Source organism: Cyprinodon tularosa, unplaced genomic scaffold, assembly GCF_016077235.1.
Source record: "Cyprinodon tularosa strain WSP-4 unplaced genomic scaffold, ASM1607723v1 ctg363, whole genome shotgun sequence".
In the NCBI taxonomy this organism is placed as follows: domain Eukaryota; kingdom Metazoa; phylum Chordata; class Actinopteri; order Cyprinodontiformes; family Cyprinodontidae; genus Cyprinodon; species Cyprinodon tularosa.
Window position 1 is genome coordinate 320,826 of NW_024039078.1, and position 27,121 is coordinate 347,946.

Here is a 27,121-nt window from a genome sequence, read left to right on the forward strand (position 1 = left end):
CTCTTTTGTAAATCTGTCATATTTAAAGGCTAATGCGCAGAAACAGCATGAAAGTTTTCGGCATCATACTTGCTCAACTTGCAAATAGAAAAATACTGTAGCATTAACAGACATGTATTGTAATTCAGCATTGATGTAAAATCTTGAAATTATATGTAATTACAATGTAATCATTACATGAACATCAATTTAGCACTTTTGACAGTGTGTGTTTGTGTAATATTAATATCTAAGTACAGTATTATGCTCCATTAACACAAATTTTTCTGTGATGGATTTGTATACGTAATATTGCACGATTTCTAGACTTTATTGACTTCATACTGACTAAGCAATGTGATGTGCCTATTTATCATAAATTACGGTAATCTACTGATGCAATGAAACAGCAAGTGTGCATCAAAGTGATGACTTTATCATTATTTTAAAAGTCTAAAGCCCCCCTGAAAATGAGAAAATCTTTGTTGTTCGATGCTGTTGCGCACGTATTGTTCACATTCCAACAAGGGAGCACCAATATGGTGACTGGTGACTTCAGGGCAATGTGTACTACCAATGGCCAATCGGATAACCAGACAATAAATAGAGATTAGTGGTTCCAGTACAGCAGAACCTAAAAACGTCGTCAACCCAGCATGCATTGCACAGGTGATGAAATGGTGACCGCCAATGTTATTTAAACTCATTGCAATTGGTGGTTAAATCCTAAAGCTTGGCAGATATTAACAATTGTTTAGTTCCATTTTGTTCCTGTTTGCGTTTCTACGGAAGAGGATTAGGGCCACTGAAAAAATAAAAAACAGTTATCTGATTTTTAAATTTTATTTCAGTATAATATGAGAAAAAAGACAATTCTGACTTTAATCTCAGAATTCTGACTTTTTTCTCAGACAAAAAAAGTTTAAAAATCAGGTAACTTTTTTGTATTATATCAGTGGCCCTAATCGTCTTCCGTACGTTTCTCATAACGAAGCATTGTGAATAGTTGAGCAGATGAGAAGCAATGATTGCATTTTTGTAGAAATGGACTCTAAAAATTGAGGAAATACATGAGAGTAATAATAGTAAATATTTGTAATCGGTCATACAGTTTGCGCTGTAGATCTGATTGTAGTTCCTTTGGGTTATCTATAAAACCCATTTCTTTTAGCCATGAGGGGTTTCCCTGCTTTCAACTTTATTACAATCAGGTTTGTTATTAAGTCTGAATGTGAGCTCTGACCTCAGAAACAATTAGAGATCTGCACTTGTTGCCTTAAATGAACAAGTTAATCAAACCACCAGCCTTGAGGGAAGGAAAGATTCATCCCAAACCAATCTGGCTAATCTTCATCTTGATGTATTAATAGTGCCTGGTGAAAAGTAGGCCACAGTGATTAAAGAAAACGGGCAACAAATTTCACTGATTGATGCTCTTCTAGGTAAATTGTGTTCCTCTGCCTGCAGCCAAACGTGAAGCTCTCTAAGCATAAACCTGCTCTTCGGTGAGCAGCAAATAATCAATATGGCTCAGTGGGTAGTTCTTATGCAGCCTGACTCGTCTGGATAGATTTGTTTACATTGGGTGTGACCTATGCTACTAGGGACGACGTTCTCTTTGCTGCTCCGTATGAAACTGGAGGCTGACGAGTATATGGGAAGTTACCTCAGTAAGCCTCTACTTTGGAAAAACCACCTAATGAAAGCGTTTAAAGCCATTTATATTAGAAATGTGCTTTGATTTTCTAGTCAAACATACCAGCCTTAAATGAAACATTAGCCGATGCAGAGATTTTATTCAGTACATTTTATCCCATTTTATTTGACATAGTTTCCAAGAAAACTGATTTCACTGTTCTGTTTTTTTCACAGTAAAGTGGGTTTAGTACTAAATTACGGAGGGTTAGGAGGGACAAAATCAAATAAATACATAAATATCACATTGTATAAACGGGAGTTATGAAATAAAGAACTATAAAATAATTAAGTGTAACATAAAAATTATGAATAAATGTTCCACTTGATTCAATGTACTCGTTGTTCCTTTAGTACATCATTAAACACTGAAATGTACCATGGAATTATGAAATGTATCTTTCATTATGTATGGAAGAAAAACAGTCTCATTGGAATCTGCCTTTTTTTGTACACCAAATTTTAAACACTGAATTTTTTTTTTACATTAAATTCTGAACACTGAATTTTTATCGAGTAAAAATTATAGCTGCAAAAAATTCCCCTGCAAAACAATTGAGCTGCAAAACATTTGCCTGCAAATGTGTTGACCTTTTGGTGAAATTAAGCCAAAGCAATCTACACTCGATGCAGTCAAACAGCTTCTAGCCAATGAAATTAGCCTATTTGGTCAGGAAAAAAAAAGATTCCACTTCTCGGCCACTTCTCCCAGATCAAACCAAGAGCTTTAGCAGACAGGGGTGCCACACTAGCTGTGATCGGCTCCGTTATTTCACCCAGTCCAATTAGATGAAACACTCTAATGGCTGTCTATTAGTAGCTACCTGACGTTTTATAATCTTATCTATTTAACAAGAAAAACTCCTTATTCAGCTTCATTCATCTAGGAACAAAGCTATGCCCAATAAGCCAAAAGGTCAACACATTTGCAGTCGATTCTTTGCAGATTAATTTCTTGCAGCTGAATTTCTCGCAGGCAATTTTTTACCAGATAAAAAATCAGTGTAAGAAATTCAATGTTAATAAAACTTCAGTGGTGCACAAAAACAAGCAGATTCCAATGAGGCTGTTTTTCTTCCATAATTATGTAATCATTCAAAACCTCAACTTCAACTATGGAACTCAGTGGGCGGGACTAGCGCTGCTTTCTTAGAAACCCTGACATCTGATTGGCTGCTTCTCATTGAGCAAGAAAATTTCTTCTTAAGTTTCATTTACACTGAAGTCCATATTATCACTGACGCCAGGCTGTGTTGCAAATTAATTCCAACATATTAGGTGAGCAACTCCAGCATCTCAGCAGAATCCACATTAGCCCCGCCCACTGACCAACACCGGCTCACCTGCTCTCATAATTTAATCGTTAATGTAATAAATTTTATTAAATTTTTAATTTAAATACTAGGGCTGGGTATTTTTGCCAAAGTAATGAATCGATTCGATTTTGTTTCCTACAGTTCTAAATCGATTAATTTCGATTCAATCTGTTTTTAAAATAATAAAATTGGTTCACCTGTCTTTCAAAATACTCATGTATTTAATTTTTTTCCTGTCATATTAAACATTAAGTGCAAACTTATAATCAGACAGTTTAAACTTGAAATGTGAACAAAACTGTCTCAAAAGTGCAAACTTGTTTGTGAAAAGTGAAGCCTTGCACGAGCAAGCACAGTGGGGGACACAGTCGACATGCATGAGCTGCATTACCTCCACTGCACTAACCATATTTGCAGCATTGTCTGTAACAACTACAGGGTGTCTTCTGGTCAGCCCCCATTTGTTAATGCCTTCAGTCAAACTGTTGGCTATGTTTGCAGCTGTCTGGCTTGAAGTTATCTTGGTGGTCCGTAGCACGAGATGCGAGGTGCCACTCATTATCAATGTAGAGGGAAGTCACCTTAATGTTTCATATCCAGCACATTATCTTTAGCAGTTTTCAATCCAAAATGGTTCCAGACTTCAGTTGGGACAGCCTTCTGAGCGGTGTGTTACTTTGGTCGGCGTTTGCAAGCCCCTGCTCATTTGAATGTGAATGTCACTCTAAAACTAATCGATTTCATTCCCTATGCATTAATTTAGCAAAAATGTAAAGGAATCGATCCAAAATTGATTAAATCATTTTTTTTACCCAGCGCTATTAAATACACATTACATTTTAATGGTACATTTAACTGTTTAATGACATGTTAAATAAATAAACAGTACATTTAATTATTTATTGTCACTTTCAATGGTACATGTGTTAATTTCATAATAAGTATCATTTATGTATTTCAGGGATTTATGTCCTTCTTAACCCTCCATACTTAATATGTCAGCCATACTTTATGTATGAAAAAGGATAATCTATCCTCCCTCTTCACAACCACATGCCTCACAGTATTGGTTGTAACATGGCAAAAATAGTAAATGATGGAGAAATGTGAAGTAATTTTGCAAGGCACCTGATTAAACAGAATAAGGAGAATAAAGATACTCAAATACTCATAGGCAAAAAACATTATGAGGATATGTTTAAATCAGCAGTAGAGGGGAAAGGAAAAGCTCAGCGTTAGAGAGAACATATGGGGGTAAAAGGATCTCTGAAATCAATAGGCGATGTGCTACAAGGCAACCCATTAAGGGTCTGCTTTAGGAAACCTTGTCAAGGTGCTTCTGCACAGGCCCCCCCTCGGGTATCGTCCTTCTATTTATATTTGCTTCTTCTCAGATGTGAAAGGTGAGCAGAGATCGAATCCTCCAAACAATCCGCTCAAACGGGATGTCTGATGGCTTAGCCGTGGCCTTGGTGCTCTATACTCTAAATGTTTGTGAAGGTTACGAGTCAGGCAGCGTTTGTTATTAAAGCAGTAGAAAAAGGGCTGAGAAGTCCGGTTCTCAGGTGAAATTAGAGCAAATATAGGGTAAAAGATAGGATTGAGAGGATACAGCATTATTAGGAAAGTCAGTGGAAGAATTTTCACAATAACGAGTGTAAAAGGCAGCATCATCATGACAAGCCACTCCTAATCCCTCGTTTATGTTCAACAGCAAGAACTCTTTTGATATCTCAGTTAAAACTCATGTTTCCATTATCCTCCACCCCTCTAACATGACTAGCATTATCATTAACCTTCCCTGTCATTTCCAACCAGGAAAGTTTCCGTTAAGCCTCCTGTTTATGTAAGCTACTGCGCTCATTTCTCTCCCAGAGTGACTCCCCGTCCTCTTCTCCCTCAACACGGACAGTTAGTCTTTGTCTCCGTCTCCTGTGTGAGTCTCACTCTCCCATCCTCTCGCTCCACGTCTCTGTAGAGTAAGGATTTCTGGGCCTTCAGGCGGCAGGCCAGCGACATGAAGATGGAGTCGACGTTCTGACTCTCCTTTGGGTCTTTCGCTGACGTCTCGAACAGCAGCATGTTGTGTAAGTCAGCGAACTTCAATGCCATGTTGGAGGGGACCTGTGGGAAGCAACGGTGTATGGGTGACACTTGGTGCTGAAACCATGCCGAAAACCTTTAGCTTGCATTCACCAACCTGGATTTGATCAACAAGGTCACATTTGTTCCCCACCAGAACCCGAGGCACTGATGCCGACACCCGATGGCCGTTGCACTCCTGCAACAGATTGGAACACAATGATCCGAATTGGAAACTGGTTTATTGGCAATGATTGTGTAAACAAATAGGACATTTGACTTAGGTTTCACTCAATCACAGAATGTTGTACAAACATTGGAGGAGGAAAAAAGATACAATACACAATAAGTGCAAGTATGTGGCTGTACACCCAATATTTACGCAGTTTTAGTGGATAAAACTCATATCCACATTATTGCTGTCTTGCTCTAGAACAGTCATCCCCAAAGGCCACTGTCCTGGAGGTTTTAAGGCTGATTTATACTTCGAAACCAGGTCATCTGCGTAGGTGTCGCAGTGAACGCAGAGACGTCGCTGCCCCTTCCGCAGACAGTCTGCTGCACCTCTCCAAAATTGTAGATGACCGCAGACAGTACCGCAGAGAGGAGGCCTCTGATTGGTCAAATCTATTTCCGCTCTACTCTAGGCTTGTTTTGTTTTTATGACTGCGAAAGCAGAAAACAACTCGTGAAGTTGGACCAGCTATCAATCTGACAGACAGCAATCCTTGCCACTGCTCGCATTGACGCGCCATCTTGGATGAGCTGCACTACCTGAGCCAATAGTGTGTTTTGTAGAGTCTGTCTAATACTACCACGAATGTGAAAGCACCACGTAAATTCAAAAGTGACCAAAATTGTATTTAGTCATTGTGTTTGATGTCTGGATAACAGGTCAGATAAAAATCTTTGATATTCTAGATCATAAAAAGTAAAAGCATAGTTACTTAAAAAGGAAACTAGTTACTTTGATCGGACAGTAAATTAGTTAATAACCAGTAACCAGTTCAATTTTTAAAGCAACTTTGCCAAGTCTGGTTTGTCACGGTCCTAGTTCTGTTAAGTTTTGTTTTGAGTTTTTAGTTTCACTTTGATCCATGTTTTTCTTATATTGGTTCAATTCCTATTTTGTGTTTTTTCTGCAAGTATTTGAGTTCTTAGTTATTTCTTGATTGCCCTCTGTTGCCCTCTAGTGTTTGTCTCCTTTTCCCTAGCTCCTTTCTAGACTCCTCTGTTCACACCTGCTCCCAATCGGCTCATTAGTCCTGTCTTTGTTCCGTCTCCTATATAAACTCTCCCTGTGCAGTTCCTCAGGGCTGGTTCCTCATCTTTTCCCGGCTCGCCACGTGAGTGTTCCCTAGAAGCTGTCTGGTTTTTGGTTCCTAGTATTTTTGTACTTTGGTTTTTGGATTTTTTCCTCCGTTTATCTGTTAAATCTACAAAGACTCACCTCTGCCTCCTCACCTCTGCATTTGGGTCCTCAAAATCTCAACCCAACCCTGACATGGTTATGTTGTCTACAGTTTCTGTTACCATCACTCTTTGCCTAGCATGAGTCATAACAGCTAATTAATTATAATGTATAAATAATTTGGGGAATTAGTGTCAAAGTGAGGAATAAATAGCTTAAGGTTTTTTCATACAGTGTGTGAACATTAAGTGCTACTAATTAAAGTAACTTGGTATGACAAAGGCTACACAGTTTAGGCATTCTGCTTTTAAAACACAAACAAATTTGTTGTCTTTTCCAGTTAAATGCTAACCTCTATCCATGTCTGCAGGTTACGGAAGGAAGCCATCTTGGTTACATCGTAAACAAACACCACTGCGTGTACGTTGCGGTAATAGTGTTCCACCATGGACTTGCGAAAGCGCTCTTGGCCTGCCGTGTCCCACACCTGCACCTGTAGAGACAGACAGAATACATGTATGAACAACAACATGTATGGAGGGAATTTTGTATCAGTCTTGGAGGGGAGGACAGCTTAGAATTTATGCCTTAATCTTTGTAAAACATCTAATGACAATGAAGAATTCATTCAATATGTTTGTACAGATTAAATTAGGTTTAAGTTAAAGGAAAGCTTTTAAAAAATAAATCAGTTTAGTTTGCTTGTATCCTTAAAGAAAGTTATTTAACAAACTTTCTAAAAAAACAACTCAGACATTACAGCTCTGGGTAATGTTCCAAGATAACTGGAAGCATTGTGACGATATTCTCACACCGTCTCGGGACAGCACTGTTCTCTAGGTGTTACAAAAAAGTAAAAAAAAACAACCACTGGACTTTGTTTCCAAGTTTGAAGACATTTTGCTTCCCATCCAGCAAGCTTTTTCAATTGAAATTGTCAGGAACAGCGTCGAGTTCAAGGTTCCTATACAGTAGCCCAACAAAGCTTTAGAAAACATACAAATTGAAATGGACGAACGGGTTTGAGGTAGAATAAGATGACTGGCTAAGTAAAACATGTATACAAGACTGTATGTGTAGGCACTTTAGGGTGCAGGTTTTACTGGAAGAAGATCAGCTGGGAATCGGGCTGTACTGTCGTACTGTCTTCAGACTGAAAAATCTGAAATGATTAAGTGGTGTCAACTGGTCCACAATGTGTGATCAGAAGGGTTCTGGTATAAACAGAAGCAGCTCGTCCTTATAGTAGGGGTGTAAACAAATAATCCACTATGGAGTAATGTGTTGATTACCAAAAAATGGCACTGGTGGCTCGTTTTCTGGACAGTAGGCTGAAAGGCGGAAAGGGGGTATGAGAGAGGGGAGAGACATGCGGAACAGGACCATAGGTCGGATTCGAATCAGGGTCTGCCATGTCGAGGACTAAAGCCTCCGTACATGGGTAGTGTGCGCTAACCACTACTCCACCAAAGCACACCCCGATTAATGATTTATTAAGACTACTTCCATAGTAAGTTAGTAACAGATGTAAGTTAGAGCAGAACCATGAACGGATCCAGAGCATGGATGAAATTTTGATTTCTGAAGTGGCATTGGACCAAGTACATTTTAATATAACTAACTTCAGGGTGTGTGACCATCCATTCAAAGGCCCGCTTCAGTAGCGCATCAGATCTTTGTAAAGTGAGCTTCTCAGGAGTGACAGCGGTGACAGCCAATCACACAAGAAAAGACAGTTGGCCAATCAGGAGCTTGTGGGCGGTCTAAACTTAGGGAAGGGAGCTTCAGCTTGAGCTGCAGTTTCCAATAGGTCCTAGAGCTTGACCTATGTTGCTGTACTGTAGCGTAACATGGCTTTTGGACAGTAAAAGTGCAGGGGAACAAAACAGAGTTTTGAAAAATTGCAGGGAACATGTCCGATTGCTCCCTGCCCAAAATTACATCCATGATCCAAGAGCCTGGTCAAGATTGTTCACACTTTAATGTAGACAGGCAACCACAAACAGAAACACCATTTAGAAATGTTTCTAGTTGCACAAAATCTCTCCGAGTATTGATTGTTGGATTATACCAAAGACAGAAATGTACATCTCATCTTGCAACAGCCTGACAGTATGTTAGAGCAACATACCCAGTCCTTAAATGATAGCGTTACATCTCCATATATGTCAATGGTCTTTTTATTCCCTCCATTAAATTTATTTTTTGCCAATGCATTATGAACTGTTAGACTTGGTTTCCTAGTGATGTTTCTATTCATATTTTAAGCAGCATAGGCTGGATTCAGGATTTTATTTGTCAAATTATGGCTCAATATTTGTTAGAGATCTACCAGAGTTTTTAAGGTCCATGCCAATAACATTTTTTTTTAACACTATATTTGGGATTTTCCTTAAACATACAAAACTAGGGCTTCATCTAATGTTCATTTTGCATATCGAATAATCTGTCACTTATTTTTTCGATTGAGTGATTCATAATCAGAAAGCCAAAAAAACTTTACAAATAAGACTTTTAACAAAATAAAACCAGGGGAAACTCTAACTTTTTAACTTGATGAGTTCTGGATAGAGCATACTGACAGACAAATGTTTTTTTTTTTTTTTATATCTTAAATGCAAAAATTGTATATCGTCGCTGTCGGGAAAAAACCTTGTAACTCCCATTTTGGACTTTTTTTTTTTTTCATAAATTGATACCATTGGTCAGTCCCCACATGTGAACGTATGTTTTGGAAAATATTAACCAATTAAAAGAAAAAAAAAAAAGAAAAGAAAAAAAGAAAAAAGTCAGTTATCAACCTTGCCAGCGGCGGCATTGGTACTGATGGAACTCGCATCTCTACAAGTCGCAAGTCAAAAACCTCATAAATCCATTTAAATATAACTTGGGGGAAGCAGTATTCAAAAAGTGATACATTTAAATATAGAACAGTGAGTAAAGATATAGTACCAACTCTGATAACAAAATGTTTATTTTTCTAAAAAAACACAGCGTTTTTACAATTTCCTGTAAACTTTATGGTTTTGGACATACGAGGTTTCCGTCCGACAGCGACAATATATTATATAAAAATCTTGGTATAAATACTGCTCTAAGTGGGTTGCTCTGCTAGCTAAAGGCCTGTTATAGAGTCTCTATAATCCAGCTAAAGATTAATCGATTACTAAATTAGTTGACAATTATTTCAATAATCGATTAATCTGATTAATTGTTCCAGTCCTATACAAAACAATCATATTTACTGTATTACGGATAATTATACCAGACAGCACCATCAATAGACAAAGATCACACCCACAAAAAAAACAACAACAACACAAACAGTAAGAACCAGCCTACCAGCCCACCCTAAGATAGATAGATAGTTCACAAATGTTATTAGACTCCCAGGTTTTGTGGAATGTGTTGATGGACCCATTGAGAGTACAACTAATCTTTTCCAGTTTAATGTTTAACTTAATGCCTCTTATCCAGTGAGGATGAGATGAGGGAGTAGCTGCCTTCCATTTGAATAAAATCGAGGGCTGAGCTAATAAGGAAGAAAAGGCAATGACCCTAAGTGTGCCAAGGGGACAGATACCGTTGGATTAGAAAACAAAACAAAAACATTAACCAGTGCAGAAGGTGATGTGTGATAAGCATCGGCATGAGAAATTAGGTCTAAAACCAAACCTGCCAAGTGGATAAAAAAGCTATCTCCACTCTACGCTTTAAGCCGGGCATAGACTGGGCAATATTTTCAATCGTTGCACGCAGCTACAGCTCTGCTCGTAGAGCTAAGGTGTTTGCCCACAAACACCTTACGAAGGCCGACTGAATTTCATGCATGTTCGATTTTCCCCCCACCCTTACAATTCCTGATTGGGAGGTGGTCGTGAGAGGCTAATCGCCCCTCGTTACCCCCTGTACTACATACACCCATTTGAAAACATCTCGCACGACTGGAGAATTGGCCCGAAAAGGGCAAAAAATCGTATAGTGTATACCCGGCTTTATCAGCATTTTACTGCTTGGAGATGATGTGTTCGGTTCAGAGTGTAGATATCAAATTAAATAGGATTTGTCACCATGGACAAATCCAGCCTGGTCCTCCTAAACCAGCTCTCTTTTGTTTGTTAAGTTAATTGGTCTAAAACAACAGCAATCCTGAGGGTCCATATTTCTTTTTAGTAGTTAGAAAGTTATTTTCCAAAGCTTCAGTATGAAGAAGGGGCAAGTATATCTTTGAAATTTTTTTTTTTTGTAAAAATCTGTTGGAAACTAATCCATTCCAGGGGCTTTTCCACTTTAAAGGGACATTATAGCATTATTAATTTCCACTAGTATCAGATTTGATCTTTTTAGAGTCTGAGTTAATTTTTGGAATATTCAGATTTGAAAAAAAAAAAAGTTAATTAGTTTTTTTTCTGTATTGAGTCTGAAGAATATAATTTACATTATTACTCTTTAAAGCAGCTGTTAATAGATCGAGGAGCCATCAGGTGTTATAATTTGCTATATATTACGGGATGTAGCTTTCTGAATAAGTCATCTAGCTAATATTATGGATGGGTTGTTTGTTATGATCGGCCCTGATTGCTGAGCTTTACTGTCCATGTCATTCACCTGCCTAACTCTGTCCAGTTTCTAATTATCGCTCATCTTATCCACCTGCATCTGCTCCTTTATATTCGGCTCAGCCCAGCTATCGGGGCCAGATCATCTTAGTTATTCATGTTTGATGTTTGTATGTTTATTTAGTTAGTTTGAGTTTGTTAAAGGGTTCATGTCCCCTAGCCAGTGAGGAGATTATTCACGAGCCACTGTCATCAGGCGAGTTTATTCCCTAGCCAGTGGTGAGAGCGTTTCAGCGTTTCTTAATTGTTATTGATTACCAGATCCTGTTCTACCTCTCTACCACTGAGCATGCTTGTTCCCATCTGATCTGTTTGCCTGAATTGTCTTTGGTCAGCTCGACTCATGGAACTCTGAACTCTACTTCACATTCACACTTAACTGTGGATTCCTGGAACCCTGGAACTGTCTGTTCCTGTGTGGATCAGAACCCCTGACAGGGCTGCGGACTCCTGGATTCCTGAACTGTTCCTGTCTGATCTGTATACCCTGACCTGGATCGGATCCCTGCCTGCTAACTGGGGTTGCTGCATCGGGGACATTCTTGGCGGCTCTGCGCCGCAGCTCGTTTGGCAGTCCTGCCCCGGATGGATTGAACTGTTTAACCAAGTAAGTGACTCACAGGTAATCATCTCCCATTAGATGATCGTGGTCACTTACCTGTTTAAGTAAAAACGCTTTGAACTTTCCCACTGTCTGTTTCACCTTGAATACTGGGTCCATCTGCACTGTTTCATGACATTGTCCTCCTCTTCATAGAATCTGCTATGGGATTTAATGATTAGCCTTTCAGTGTTACTTAAAAGATACATTTCAGTTTGTATGCATACACTCCTTTTAATCAAAGAAGGGGTCGGGGATCCAGCTATGTCCGTCCAGAGCCTTCATTTCTCAATATAACTCCTAAATTTTCTGGTATTTAATTTTCCTCGTATGAGCAGAGAGAAGTAATCTGCCCTCTGAGATACGTTTTAAGTGTCTCCCAGATCGTTGAGGCTGAGATATTATTAGTTCTGTTTACCTGATGGAAAAAAATCTATTTGTTCTATAATGAACTTTGCCAAATCTGAATCTGCCTGCAGGAGTGCTTCAAACTGTCATTTCCCTTTCCATCTTGGAAGAGTTACTTTAATGCTCACTGGAGCACGGTCAGAAATTGGGTCATATTTATAGTCTGTCATATCATTCAGCAAATAGGGGTCAATGAAATAGAAATCTATTCTGGAAAAAGACTTACCGGTATATACTTACAGTAATAAGAATATTCCCTTTTAGTGGGATGTTTAAATCTCCATGCATCTATAAGTTTATGTGTATCTATGAACAAATTAATTGTTTGTACAGATTAAGATGGTCTTGGGATGGAATTTATTATGTTTTTTTTTTTTAAATGGCCATCATTTAAAAAATGGGGATCATTTTTTTCTAGATGGCTTATTCCTGGCGGCTGGTTCGCGGGGCCTGGCCCCCCGGGGCCCAGTGGGGGATCCTGGCAAGGGGCCCAAAAAAATCACGTATTTTGGTTTATGGATCTTTTTTCTTTAGATTATGTCTCTCACAGTGGACATGCACCTACAATGACAATTTCAGACCCCTCCATGATTTTTAAGTGGGAGAACTTGCTAAACAGCAGGGTGTGTTATTTTCCCAACCCCCAGCCCCCCAAAAAATCTATTGACAAATCAAACTTAACATTAACTATGGAAGGCAAAGAGGAAATAGAAAGGCTTGGCGCTTTACATGATCTGAATGCATGGCTGCTGGATGCACCGAAGCTTTTCTGGCAGGGCCTTCCTTTGGTTTCCAAGAAAGTTTTTGCGCCCTCTTAATGTCTAACGCCGCTCAGTCCTTTTAGAAAAGTCAAAAACAGTAAATTAAATATTGCAGTAAAATAAACTGGGATCTACTCTTAATAGCCAAAATAACAACCTTTAAAGTGTAACTATTTTAAGTTTTACTGTTGATCCAAGAGTGAAATAGAAATTAACATTACAATCAACAAACAAACAAAAAAAATGTTTTTATTCATTTCATTTGTACAACAACCCCCTTGAATTACACTAAGCCACCCCTAGGGGGCGTGTTCCAGCATTTGGGAACAACTGCACTAATTTACCAAAAAAAAAAAAAATCCAAGCAATTTTAATTTTAACTTCACCATCATTGGGTACTCTGTCTTATTTGTACTGTTTTTCATCACACTAAGGTTGCTTATAAAAAGGCAGTGCTATTAGGGAACCGCCTGGGACCTGGGAAGCCAGGTTACTGGTTGGAAGCCATAAGAATGTGCCGTTCTGCCGAATGGCAGCGTCCTGTGCTACGGCCTCAGTCAATCCATTCCCCCCTGATAAACGGTGGTACTGAGACTGAAATTTCAATTACAATGTTTGATTGATTGATGTAATAGTAATATTGATTCTTAATGCCTGTTCTAATATGGTTTGATTTGGCAGTAGCCCCTACTCAGGGGCGGATTTAGGAAATTTGGGGCCCTGGGCAAAGACAGGCAGGGGACCCTCTGAATTGAGAAGACGACACATAAAACAGACCCATTATACAGACAGCTATACGTTTTGTCCCTCCCTTTTTGTCCCTTTTCTTCTTGTTTTCCTCTCTATTTTTTTTTTGTACTCAGCTGACTTTTCAGGCTGTCTCAGAAGGAATGAAAGATTTTTTCCAAGCACTAAGCTCACTTAGCTGATTGCTCCTTCCCGTGTTTCCAAAGTCTCCATCTGTGCTAGATTTGGCTTTTTTTTTTTTCTTTTTTTTTTTTTAAGCGCTACAGGGGTCTGAAAATTCAACAAATATAGCAACGAAAGTGCTAAGTTTGAAACACTGCTCTTCTCATTGTTTTCAAATGGTTTGCTACAGTCTATTTTGACCTGTCTGAACATGTGCAGCAAATGGACTGATCCAATATGGTGGACACTGAAGTGGGGGCTAAGACACACTTAATATTATAAGCATTCTGATAGCATTTTAAAGAAAGGATTTTGATCAAAAACATAATAAACGTGCACAAATAAGGAATAGTGGTATTAATCATACATGTAAACAGAGTTTTATGGGGACTCCCAAGACCTTTGGGGCCCTAGGCAACTGCCTAGTATTAATGATAAATCCCCCCCTGCTCCTTCTTTATGTTTAGGATCATGATTGTAAACATAAAAAGGAAAAAAAGAGAAACTGCAGTTAAAATTGGATCATCAATCTGCTAAACAATGGACCTCAGGTTTTTACAGCCTCTAACAGGTTTTCTTCAAGCACTTTCCTGAGTCTAGCTTCATCCATCTGCCAAACATTCTGACCATCTTCCATGTGTTTGTTGTTCTAAATGCTGCAGCTCAACCTCCCAGAAGGGGACACATTATGCCTGTTTTGTTTTCACTACTCAGCCATCTTAGATTTGGTTATAAAATGTCTTATTTGATTTCAAATCTAGGCACTATTCTATTTCTTTTATATCTTGGTTCCTTTAAGCACTTCTGTTCCACGTTATTGTTGGTGTACGAAAGGGAACATGTGTAGTGCAAACTAAGAGCTGGACATCCTTGTTTTCTTTTAATAATATATTTCTTTCATTTCAAAGCTAATTGGAAAGGTGATGAAAACATAACAATGAGACTAACACCATATAAAAAATGTTTCAAACAGAGAGTACTGGAGGGCTGTGCCTGTACATCCTGTCATGCAAAGGACTCAGGGAATCTGTATAGCTCCTATGCGGCAAATAGTGTCACTACCCGATCCTCCTGCAAGCACGATCCGTCCTGCACATGCACGAACAGATATACATCCAGGTGTCCATAATTTATGTAATTATGGTACTAAAATTACTTATTTTTATCCTTAACTCTCTAAAGAATGCTATTACACATCTTAAAAAAATTTATTTATGACTTTTGTGAAACAATTTTTATGCTTTTCACATTTTATTCGTTAAACTGCTTCTCTGACATAATCATAGGACATGCTCCGAGCAGTCCAGCAAAATATGATTAGACAGTTTATCTGCTTTTTAGTTGTTTCTTTCTTTGGATAACACACTATATACCATAATGTTAACACGAAAGGAAAACATAAAACTCAAAAACACTAGATTTATGTTTAAATCCAAAGCCGAAAAAGTAACCTAGGATCCCATTTCCGGTGCAGATCGGGCAGAGAGGAGTGATAAAACAGAAAGGATTTTAAGGCATTTATTTTCTCAGGAAATAAAGTATTAACCTTTAACACATTATATTTTAGTATGTTTAATATTTTTGGGGAGGGTAAAACTAAATTTTTTACAAAATAAAATTGAGGGTGGCCCGGATGTATATCTGGAAGCGCAAATTAGCTGATGGCGCATGGCAGGACAGATCGGGTAGTGACAAATAGAACTATCAGGAGGTTGCTATGTTAAGGAAACTACCTCTTTTCCTACTGCCTTTACTATTTAAAGCACTTATAGTGACCTCTGATACACCTACAGTTTCGGTGTCATTACGGATTAATCTGTTTGGGCTGGAGCCATTATTACAGAACCTGTAACCCTGCTTTAAACGTTCTTCCTGACGTGTCTGCTGTGCTCTATGGTCTTCATGATGCTGATTGTTCATCAATGTTCCAGAAAACTAAAACTTTGAGGACTTCTGTCGTGGGAAAAAGTATTCAACTATTCACTCCAGTTAAATAAACGGAGATCGATGGATTTCAGTCAGTCAGCCCTGTTCTGATCTGGACAGCATTCGTCCCCCCTTACTTAGAATAATGGAAAGTAGTCCGAGTCAAAAGAAATTACAGACACTTTGGTTAAACAGTAAAATTGCTGGATCAACATGTTATGAATAAACCTTAAAGTCGTAGAGAAGCGGCTGTTCCAACCGCTGTATTACCGAATTCTCCCGAGTGGTGCACGACTTTACATGAAAGTGAATGTGATTGGCCATTTATCATGAGAGTGGGATTGTTGCGGCGAAAGGTTCAAAAGCAAGTTTGGTTGTGGCCGGTTTGTCAGAAGCATCTTGCTAACCAGTTCCCCATATGGTAAATTCCATTGGGACCAAGTAGCACTAAATTGGTGACTTAGAAACGACACTGTCAAGGAACGCTATGGACAGAGGAAACATGCAAGAGGAGGAGAGTTTAGTGTTGGAGGTCGTGGATGAGTCTCCTCCGTCATCCATTTTTTATTTAGAGGAGGAAAGCGGGGATGAAGATGTTGAGGAAGAGGACGCCAGGGCGGCAGAAGCTTGGTTTGGTGTAGAAGGCTTCCAGTCGTACATGTTTGAGCCCTTGCCTTGCAACGCTGCCAGTTCTGTTAGCTCTACGTCTGCAGCAGACACAGACGTCCATCCCCGTGAACACTGGGACGGAACTCAATGGGAAAGGAAAGGATTCTTATTTCTTATTTCAACGGTTGCGTACATTAGCTGCGACATATGAATCAAGATACTATGACCGAAAAAATTTGTTTGACAGATGACTGTTGATATATGATTGGCCGAATTTAGGTGTGAAGGCTGACGTATAACTAACTAGCCTGCATAAGATAACAAAAAAAACACAGATTTTAAGACAATATCGTCTGATAAAGAGTACATTTATATACATGTTTAAGCCAGAATGATTTGACATTTAAATATGACTTCCTTACGACTTTAAAGAAGAATCTGGCTTGTTGTGGGAATAAGTATGTCTTGTCTAAAAAACACCCCTAACTCAGGAATTGTGTGGCCTTGCAGGCTGAGTGAAAATTTTTATTGTGAGTGAATACCAGAAATCAATGCTGCTGAAGATTCTCAGTCATCCAGTTTATAGTCATTCCAAAAAAAGTTAAAAAACAATCCACTGGACTTTGTTTCCAAATTTGAAGACGTTTCACTTCCGATCCAGGAAGCTTTTTCAATTCCAAATGTCAGGAATAGTGTTGAGATTGAGGTTTTATACAGTAGCCCAACAAAATTTTAATAGAAAAAGTGTCACAGTCTTTGTTCTGTTAAGTTTTCTTTTGAGTATTCAGTTTAACTTTGCTCCATGTTTTCTAGTTTTATTGGTTTAATTCTCATTTTGTTGTGTTTTCTGGTTATATTTCAGTTCTTAGGTTTTTATTTGTTGCCCTCCTTTTCCCTGGCTCCTTTCTAGACTCCTCTCTTCACACCTGCTCCCAATCTGCTCCTTAGTCCTATCTTTGTTCCCATAAATACTCTCCTTGGGCAGTTCCTCAGTGCTGGTTCCTCGTTTAAGTCCGGCTTACTTTGTCTTACCTTGTCGTGATTGTTTTCCTCTGATGTCTCCATGGTTCTGGTTTGTTTAACTATTTTTCATGTTGGATTTTTCGATTCCTGCCTCAGTTGTTTGTGAACCACTCATTAAATCTACAGAACTCACCTCTGCCTCCCTGCCTCTGCATTTGGGTCCTCAAACTTTAACCCTCCATCCATCCATCCATCCATCCATCCATCCATCCATCCATCCATCCATCCATCCATCCATCCATCCATCCATCCATCCATCCATCACGCTTACTCCCAAGTGGGGTCACAAGGGGTGCTGGTGTCTATCTCCAGCTGTCAATGGGCGAGAGGCGGGGTACACCCTGGACAGGTCGCCAGTCCATCGCACAAACCTCAACCAAACCCTGACAAAAAGCTTCCTGGATGGGAAGCGAAACGTCTTAAACTTGAAAAGAATGTACAGTGGATTGTTTTTGTTTTGTTGGAAAGCAGAAATCAATATATGAAATAAGAGAAATCTAAATTTTTTGATTAATTTAGTCTAATCTCTTAAATATCCTTCCCTGTCTAGTAGGACCTGCAGACATATAGACCTGCTTTGTTTTGAAAAACAAAGGACCTCCTCCTCCTCCTCCTCCTCCTGCATCCATCCCTGAAATGAAAAACACTCCACAGAAATGTAATGAAACTTTTTTTTTTTCTCCCCAGTTTGGGGGTAAAATAAAACAACAGGCCGTGTCATCCCCTGAGCTGAAGCTGATGGGTGAGGATGGGGGAGGGAGCTCCTTTACCTTGATGGTCTCCCCCTCGATCTCCACCGGCTTCTCCCTGAAGTCCACGCCGATCGTGGCCTCGGTCTTGTCGGGGAAGCTGCCCCCCGTGAAGCGGAAGGTGAGGCAGGTCTTCCCCACGTTGGAGTCCCCGATGACGATGATCTTAAAGATCCGCGTCTGGGTGCTGGTTTCCAGGGAGGAGGAGCTCAGCTCCACGGAGGAGGTGAGGCTGCTGCTGCTGGCTCGGCTCCGGCCGGCCCGGTAGAAATCCATGGAGGAGGTCAGGATGGTGACATTGTCGTCCGCTCGGTTCCTCCTGGAGCCTCCTTTCCCCGCTCCTCCTCCTCCTCCGGAGCCCGGAGCTCGGCTCTCCTCCTCCGGGGAATCCTTGCTCATTATTGCCGGAGGAGGCGATGCAGAAGTGTAGGTGCGCGTGGAGAGGAGGGCGGATTGAGAGGAGAGAGAAGGGAGGAGGAGAGCAGGGATGCAACAATGCTGTCAGCATGTGATGAAGCCTTAAAGGGAGAAGAAGCAAACAAAACAATCAATTCAGCCTGAAGCGTCAATTTACATTAAAATCAAAACAATTTGGAGCTTTTTGAAATTGATCTGAATCGTTTTGTTCCTAATGAGGACTGATTACTTCTGGTAAAAAAAAAAGAAAAACAAGAAAGGGTTGAAAATGTATGCTACATACACATATTAATACATTCATACTGATTATTAATGGTTACACGTCATTTATTCCAGCAAGCATGAAAAGAACAATATGCATTTACTGTGAAGCATGGTGGTGGCAGTATCATGCTATGGCATGGTTTGCAGTGGATAGAATAATCAAGATGTTAGCAAGCAGGAACTGGACATTTGAATCTCAATTTATTGAATAACAAAGTAATTATCTAAAAAATAAACATTGGCCTTATAAAGCTCACAAACCCACAGAAAACACATAAATGATGCTTGTCAGGGTTGGTGAATACTGTTGTTTAACAAGAGTTGAAGAGGCAGAGATGATTTCTTGCAGATTTAATGATTTTGATAGTACAGAAGTAAATATTCCAGAAACAGTGGGCATTATTTGAGATATATGGATTTATTTCAGCCTTTAATACTGTAACCCTGTGGGAATAGTGGAGAATAAACAAGTAGTTCAAGATTGTGTAAAGAACCCTTTAAGTTACGGCTTCAGTCGTTTATGCCTAGGATGAATTCACTTCTCGCAAAAAACTTTACTTTTACTTCAGTGTAAATTTTTTAAATTGTCAATGTTTAAGTTCAAAGAATAGCTTAAATCATAATGAATCATATCAGCCATGATGTGTCTACGGCTTTGGTCTTCCTAGTGTCCTGAGGGGCCGGTCTGTGGGCTCTAGGCATGGGAATCGAAAACCGGTTCCTGTTCAGAACCGGTTCCGTATTTTCCGATTCCATGGCATCGTTTGGCAGCTCGCTGAACGATTCTTTTTTCGATTCCCGCAGCACCAGAGCCTAGAGCGCCGGCTCTGGGGAGCACGAGTTACGTCACGTTTTTTACGTAAGTTATGTAAGTTACGCAAGTTACGCAAGTTAGAAGAACTATTCGAGGAGGAAGACGACGAGCTGCGGTCACCTTGTGAATCAAAGCCCCGTCTTTCCTTAGCCCAGAGGGTAGATCAGGAAATCCAGCTCTATAAAAGCTTGCCCTCCATCCCCTGCAGGGATAGCGCCACACTGTGGTGGTGGAACAAGCAAGATACGCTGCCCTTGCTATCTGGACTGGCTGAAAACTACCTCTGTGTGCAGGCTTCCTCCACCCCATCTGAGAGGGTGTTCTCCACGGCTGGAGACACCATAAGCCCTGAAAGATCCTGTATCCTTCCAGAAAAAGCAGATATGCTCATCTTTCTGCAAAATAACTGTTAATTTTCCCTACTACTGTTTTATAATTAGTATTTTTTGTTATTTAAAATAGGTTATTATCCCATCATTTGTTATTAGACATTGTTGGTTATTAAGTTTGTTCTTGTATTCATTTTTCATTTAAACACAGATGTTACTCCAGTTTCACATTTCCTGTGGACATCTTGATCTTGTTGATTTTGTAAGATTGTGCAATAGTTAAGTAAACAAAGTTGATGCTGATAATCAAACTGTTTGTTCTCCTTTTTCCCCCAAAATGGAATCGAAAAAAGAATCGATAAAGAATCGAATCGTTTCATAGAATCGAAAAGGGAATCGGAATCGTGAAAATCTTTTCAATTCCCAACCCTAGTGGGCTCCCACACCCACTATTGAACATTGTATGGAGACACATTAAGGATACAAATACTCTCACACAGGAGCGCACAGGTGATTCAATTTCACTCTTTCAGTTGGTCTGTGTTGCAACTAAATGCATGTGATATTACCTTTTAGCAAGTACTGCATTTAACTCATCCCCTTGGGTAGCAGTGGGCTGTGATTGTGGGGCACCTGGGGAGCAGTGTGGGGTTAAGGGTCTTGCTCGGGGACCAAGAGTGGAAGATTTGGGAATCAAAACAGGTACTTGCAACCTTTTCAGAGCACAAGCGCACTGGTCTAACCCACTAGGCCAACACTAGCCAGAAAATTTTAATAATGGTGGCCAGGCAATAACCAATGCACACTGAGGGGGGGCCGAAAGCGGATAGGTGCCAGGACCTCAGAGTCAATCTACACTGTTCCAACAGGAAAATTAACAAGCAAAACATCCGTATTTTCTAAATAAAGACAAACTATGCTTTCCTACAGCCTTTGCTAACAAATAGGCGCATGTGTTTAAACATCTGTTCTTTCCTAAATGAAAGGTATAGTAGATAAAATTAAATATGATATAATTACTTGTATCAATAAACATTCTGTATAAAATTGACATATACAAGCATTAATATCTACATAAACTGATTATTTGATAAGTTTTTATTAAAATTGTTATTTATGATTTCAATGAAGACTCCTAGATGACTTGCATAGACACATTTTCTCTTTACCTCATAAAACACCAAATCTAGTTCTGAAAAGAGCATGAATTCTGTACTTATCATCTTTGATGTAAATATATTGATGTGTATAATTAACTACAAAAAAATTTTATGTTTTGAATATTCCACTTTAGAGTATTACAGCTGCCACCTTCCCTATTAGAGGGAAAAAATGTCCACAGGGGTGGCCAATGATGGGCTAAGGTGGCCATGGCCACCCCTGGCCCCCCATCTAGCTCCAGCCATATCAGTAACACTCCTCCAATTTACAGGTATTTTCTACTAAACTCAATGCTAAATGTATTCTGCAACAGATTGCACATTTAATTTTGCTCATTAATTGATAAACAGATAAAGATGCTGATGTGATAACAAAAGTATGGAAGAAAAACAGTCTCATTGGAATCTGCCTTTTTTGAACACCGAATTTTAAAAACTGAATTTTTTGAACACCGAATTTTAAACACAAAATTTTTTTAGACATTGAATTCCTTACACTCAGTTTTTATCTGGTAAAAAATCACCAGAAAAAAATTCAGCTTCAAAAAATTCAGCTGCAAAAATTCAGCCGCATATGTGTTGACCGGACGAAGGGGCCGGCGGCGTGTTAAAAAAATTCAGTGTTTAAAATTCGGTGTTAAAAAAAAAGGCAGATTCCAATGAGACTGTTTTTCTTCCATACAAAAGCATCGGCCAACTGTAGAGTTTCCCTAAATTGATGATCTGCTCCAGGTTCTAAAACTAAATCAATTTAACCTTAAGTGCACAAATATCCAGAGATTCCAGCATACTGTAGTTAAACAAATGGGCCCCAAACAAAAGAAAAAGTACAAATTACCTGAGATGTGCTATGTTTTAGTGAATATATATTTAATGTCTTTATTATATTTGGTTATTATAAATATTTATGACGTTATGTTTTGAGTTAAATGTTTCTTTCTTCTCTGTTGGATTCCACACAACACATGGACCTAGCTTTATCACTGAGGTTTTCTAAAACACAATGCACCTTTAAATCTGAATTTTCTCACATGGTCTTGTCACATGATTGGATCAGCCAGTCAGCACTGTTGCATTCCATGAAACAACATGCCTGTCATGTTTAGGACTGCAGCAAAACCCGGTCCTCTGTCACATAATAGGAAGGTGCCATATGAAATCAATACTGTGCATTGTATGATCCTGCTGTTATGGGAGCAAATGGGTTTCTGAATAAAGAGCATTGGTTACGTCACCTTCAGAGCAAATAGATCTAATAGTTAAATGTAATTTATTTCAGAATCCGTTTACCATATAGGACATTAGTTATCAAACATGGGTCATTGTGTGAAGTGGAAATATGATGAATTCTCTGTTTTTAGGGTTTCACCTTATATCACACACTTGTTGTTTTAAAAAGTATGTCCTTGTCTGATTCCAGAAAAAACTTTTTAAAATCACTGGTAATAAAAGCTGAGGGAATTTGCAATGCTTGTTAATGTAAAGCCAGGATTTAATGGCTGACATGCCTCTTCATCACGTCCATCAGGTCTGGACCAGTGCCCTGTGACTGGCAGACTGGAGTGGTGGTTGAAGGAAGTGGAAAAATGTAAGGGGCAATTTTGTGTGACAACTGAGGGACATGAGGGCGAAAAAGAGCGTGGATCCAGGTGGAAAAAGGGTCCCAGCGTTCTCACGAACTTCGCTCGTCCAGCTGGTCCATCTTCACCAGTCATTTTCCACAATGGCGGTCATACAAACAAAACAAAGCCAGTAAGGTACAAAACAGGAAATACGCATAGTGTAGAGCGGATGTAGATTTGACCAATCTTAGGCCTCCTGTCTGCGGTTGCCTACAATTTTCGAGAGGTGCAGCAGAGTGTCTGTAGCAGGGGCGGGGGCACTTTTGCATTCACTGCGACACACACGCAGACGACCTGGTGTCAGAGTATAAATCAGCCTTAAGGCCTATGTCAGGCTGCTGGAGAGAAAAGTGCAGGAGTCTGGAGGATCAGTGTGGTTTGTGTCCTGACCGTGGACCAGCGGACCAGCTCTACGCTCACTGCAGGTTTCTCCATGGTTCATGGGTGTTTGCCCAACCTGTCCACATGTGTTTTGTTGACCTGGCATTCAACAGTGTCCCTCATGGTGCGCTGTAAGGGGTGCTCCAGGAGTACTGAGTTGTACCCTTTACTAGGGGCCATTTGGTTGCTGTACAAGCAGAGCGGGCATTAAAGGGGAACGGCTATTTTTTACATTGGGCCCTTGATTTTACATTATTACATCATGTTCTATGAAGAGGAGTGTGTATGACGTCATCCACGTGCCGGACTGGAGTTGTAACAGGCAGCCCGGGCCACAGGCGGCTACGCTCTACCCCTTCTATTCATTCGGCTAGCTAATCTGAATCGTTCAATTCCATTTGGAGAGCGAGATCATCTGTGCTAGTAGCACTAGACATCTTCCAAGCATGCGAGTAAAACTAGCAGCAGTTCAGCGGACAGGATGAATGAATGGTAGCCGGCGCACGCGGATGACGTCATACAATCGCCGCTTTGTTTAAAAAAATAGAAATATAAAAAGTATAATCGCGTATGTCTGGGGGACAGTGATTCGCCTACATATTGTAAATGCTGGCGTACCATAAAGAATAAATTATGAACAGCTCAGTCTTTGCCTTCAAGTCGTTGCCGATAGGAAGACGTTACTTGGATATAACCTAACGGAATATCTTCAGAACGGCTCCAAATGACACAAAACTCATATGGGTGAGTAGAACATGATGTAATAACGTAAAATCAAGGGCCCAATGTAAAAAAAAAAAACAGCCTTCCCCTTTAAGTCAGACCTGTTTCCAGTCCATGACTCCTCTAGGGCTGCACTCTGTCACTGGTCCTGCTCAGAACCTTAATGCACAGGATTTCTAGGTGCAGCTAAGGACCGGATGGGGTCTGGTTTGGGGACCATCAGATTTCCTTCCTGCGTTTTGTCGATGATGACGTTGTTTTTCTGGCACCCTCCTGCCAAGACCTGCAACATACACTACGATGGTTCATAGCTGAGTGCAAAGCGGTAGAGATGAAGATCAACTCCTCCAAGTTCAGGGCCACATGTTTTTATACGTGTAACATACACAACATTTCCTCCTCACTTTTCAATTGTTTTTAGATCAACTCATGAACAGTTCATGGACAGATTCAAGAAATAGGTTTCCATGGACGAGCCGCTGCAACCAAGACATGCATCGCCGAGTGCAAAGCAGAGGGTTGGATGCATGTCCTCTGCAGGCTGGAAATCCAAGAGAAAACTGAGGCATTGGCATCAACTCTAAAGGAGTTTAAGCTCTCATAGCTGCAAGCTTGACTGACTTTATATTAAACCCCTGGATTAAGAATGGGATGCTGCCTAAATTGGATGCATCTCTGACGGCAGCTTTTCCTATCCTCTTTACAAAATGAATGTATCTTCAGGGCTTTGTAGCTGAACCTAGTGAACTATTTTGGAGCATATTGAGGCAGATCTGCAGAGAGAAATCCATCTAGGTTGAAATATTCCAGAAAGAAAACAGGTGGGATGGATGGGTCGGGCATCACTGCTGTCGACACAATCGGTCTGCGCCAGGTGACGTCAATGTTTACCTCGGGCGTGGTGCATCGTGGGAAAACCACCATAATAGGTGGAAAGTCGAGATAACCCACACGCGGCTGTTATTTCGGCACAATTATTTACCAGAAATGACATGATCGTGTTGTGTGAGAGGCTGCCAGTCCCGGTGTCGTGCCAAGGTAGTTATCCCTGCGAAAATTTGTATCCCCTCGTCGGGAGCGCGCACGGAGTAGGAAGAACAACCCGAGTTAACTCCGCTTCAATTCCAACGTCCAGAACTTGAAATTTGAAAGGTTTTATGTGTATGAAAGTTGAGCTTTACTGTTTTATTCTTTACTTCACATGTTATAGCAGAATATCGCCAGTGATATTGATCTAAAACTAATAATAAACACAAACGTTTGCTTGAAAGCTGGTCGCTGACAGCAGTGTCTACTCCTCCCTCTGAAAGCAAACAGATCCTTGTTCTTTTCCACACGTTCATTAAAAAAACCTCTCATTGTTTCACAGTGTCCAAATGTTCTCATCCCATTGAAAACTGTTGTAAACCATATACTTGTAATAAAAATGAAATAGAAAATGGAGTGCACGTGTAATCATTAAAGACTATATGCAGAAGGAAAATATTTTTTCCTGGTTGAAATTTAGTACTTAAATCTATATCTGTGTTTATAGTAACGTACAATTTATCTATGTTGTACTATCCTTAATAAACAGTTTGTCTTCTAACATAAGCCATTTTATTTCATCCCATATTGCCAGAACTGGCAATATGGGATGAAATAAAACCTGCTGTAATCTGTTACCCCAGTCTAAATCAGGCAAAAAAAAAGGCCCCATCTTTTTCATTTTTGGCTTTTAAACATCTTTTATGATGACAACTAACTCCTGAAACTTTGGAGTTGATTGACCTTTATTTCTTAAAGTTATAAGGGGGGAACAAATTATAGCAGGCCACCTGCTATAATCTGTTCCCCCTGTCTAAATCAGGCAAAAAAGGTCCCAGCTTTTTCATTTTTGGCTTATAAGCATCTTTTATGATGACAACTAACTCCTGAAACTTTGGAGTTTTATTCATTTTTGGCTTATAAGCATCTTTTATGATGCAAAAAATGAAAAAGCTGGGACCTTTTTTGCCTGATTTAGACAGGGGAGAACAGATTACAGCAGGTGGCCTGCTATAATTTGTTCCCCCCTTATAACTTTAAGAAATAAAGGTCAATCACATCAAAAGTTTCAGGAATAAATTGTCATCATAAAAGATGCTTATAAGCCAAAAATAAAAAAGCTGGGGCCTTTTTTGTCTGATTTAGACAGGGGGAACAGATTACAGCAGGTTTTATTTTATCCCATATTGCCAATTATGGCAAAATGGGGTGAAATAAAACGGCTGATGTTAGAACACAAACTGTTTATTAAGGATAGTACAACATAGATAAATTGTACGTTACTATAAACACAAATATAGATTTAGGTACTAAATTTCAACCAGGAAAAAATATTTTCCTTCTGCATATAGTCTTTAATGATTACACGTGCACTCCATTTTCTATTTCATTTTTATTACAAGTATATGGTTTACAACCGTTTTCAATGGGATGAGAACATTTGGACACTGTGAAACAATGAGAGATTTTAAAGGAACGTGTGGAAAAGAACAAGGATCTGTTTGCTTTCAGAGGGAGGAGTAGACACTGCTGTCAGCGACCAGCTTTCAAGCAAACGTTTGTGTTTTATAATCAGTTTTAAATCAATATCACTGGCGATATTCTGCTACAACACGTGAAGTAAAGAATAAAACAGTAAAGCTCAACTTTCATACACGTAAAACCTTTCAAAATTTCAAGTTCTGCACGTTGGAATTGAAGCGGAGTTAACTCGGGTTGTTCTTCCTACTCCGTGCGCGCTCCCGACGAGGGGATACAAATTTTCGCAGGGATAACTACCTTGGCACGACACCGGTACGGTAATTTCGCATTCTGTTTACTTTTTCCCATATAGTCAGATAAACAAACTCAATCCTTTAGTCCTTCGTTTAGCTATGTTGCGGTTGTTTACACTACGCCTTTTCCACCAAAAATGGCGTCTTAGCAACAAATGTCACGTGACTGGCGGAGACCGATAGGAGTAAATGTATTCAGAATATTAACTAATAAGGTTAATTTGAAGACATTTTGAGACAGTTCACCAACAATCAGATGTTTCTGATGGCTAGTTGAAAACAAATGTTTGACTTACCTTTCTAAAGGGCCTCAAAATCAGCTGCAAAGTGTTAAAGATGCTCTGCTTTCGTTTTAACTCCCCCTACGACACACACTCCCACCTTTGTTGACATGTAAACACCCTCTCTGTCTGCTGATATCAGACTAAAATGTGGATAGAATCAGAAAAACTCTTGTCCTGATTTTTTTCCGGCTTCCTTTTTATTCCCAAACACAAACACAGGCGTGCCACTCAATCTCTT

At 39.6% G+C, this 27,121-nt stretch overlaps 1 protein-coding gene across 1 annotated transcript; it reads right to left on the reverse strand.

The window, feature by feature from the left end:
• Positions 1–4,170: 4,170 nt before the first annotated feature.
• Positions 4,171–27,121, reverse strand: rab33a (RAB33A, member RAS oncogene family). The gene is made up of 5 exons (XM_038295952.1): positions 26,896–27,121; positions 18,110–18,606; positions 6,836–6,976; positions 5,191–5,271; positions 4,171–5,114 (listed from the first exon to the last, which is right to left on the reverse strand). Exons 2-5 carry the CDS (start codon positions 18,485–18,487, stop codon positions 4,890–4,892), a joined length of 825 nt encoding a protein of 274 aa, XP_038151880.1. The 5' UTR covers positions 18,488–18,606; positions 26,896–27,121; the 3' UTR covers positions 4,171–4,889.

Excerpts from the sequence above, each read along its gene's own strand:
- rab33a (XM_038295952.1), bottom strand. The coding sequence starts at position 18,487 with ATGAGCAAGGATTCCCCGGAGGAGGAGAGCCGAGCTCCGGGCTCCGGA. Across the intron at positions 5,272-6,835 it reads ACCTGCAGACATGGATAGAG|GAGTGCAACGGCCATCGGGT; the intron begins GTTAGCATTTAA and ends AATCTGTTGCAG. Across the intron at positions 5,115-5,190 it reads ACCTTGTTGATCAAATCCAG|GTCCCCTCCAACATGGCATT; the intron begins GTTGGTGAATGC and ends TGCTTCCCACAG.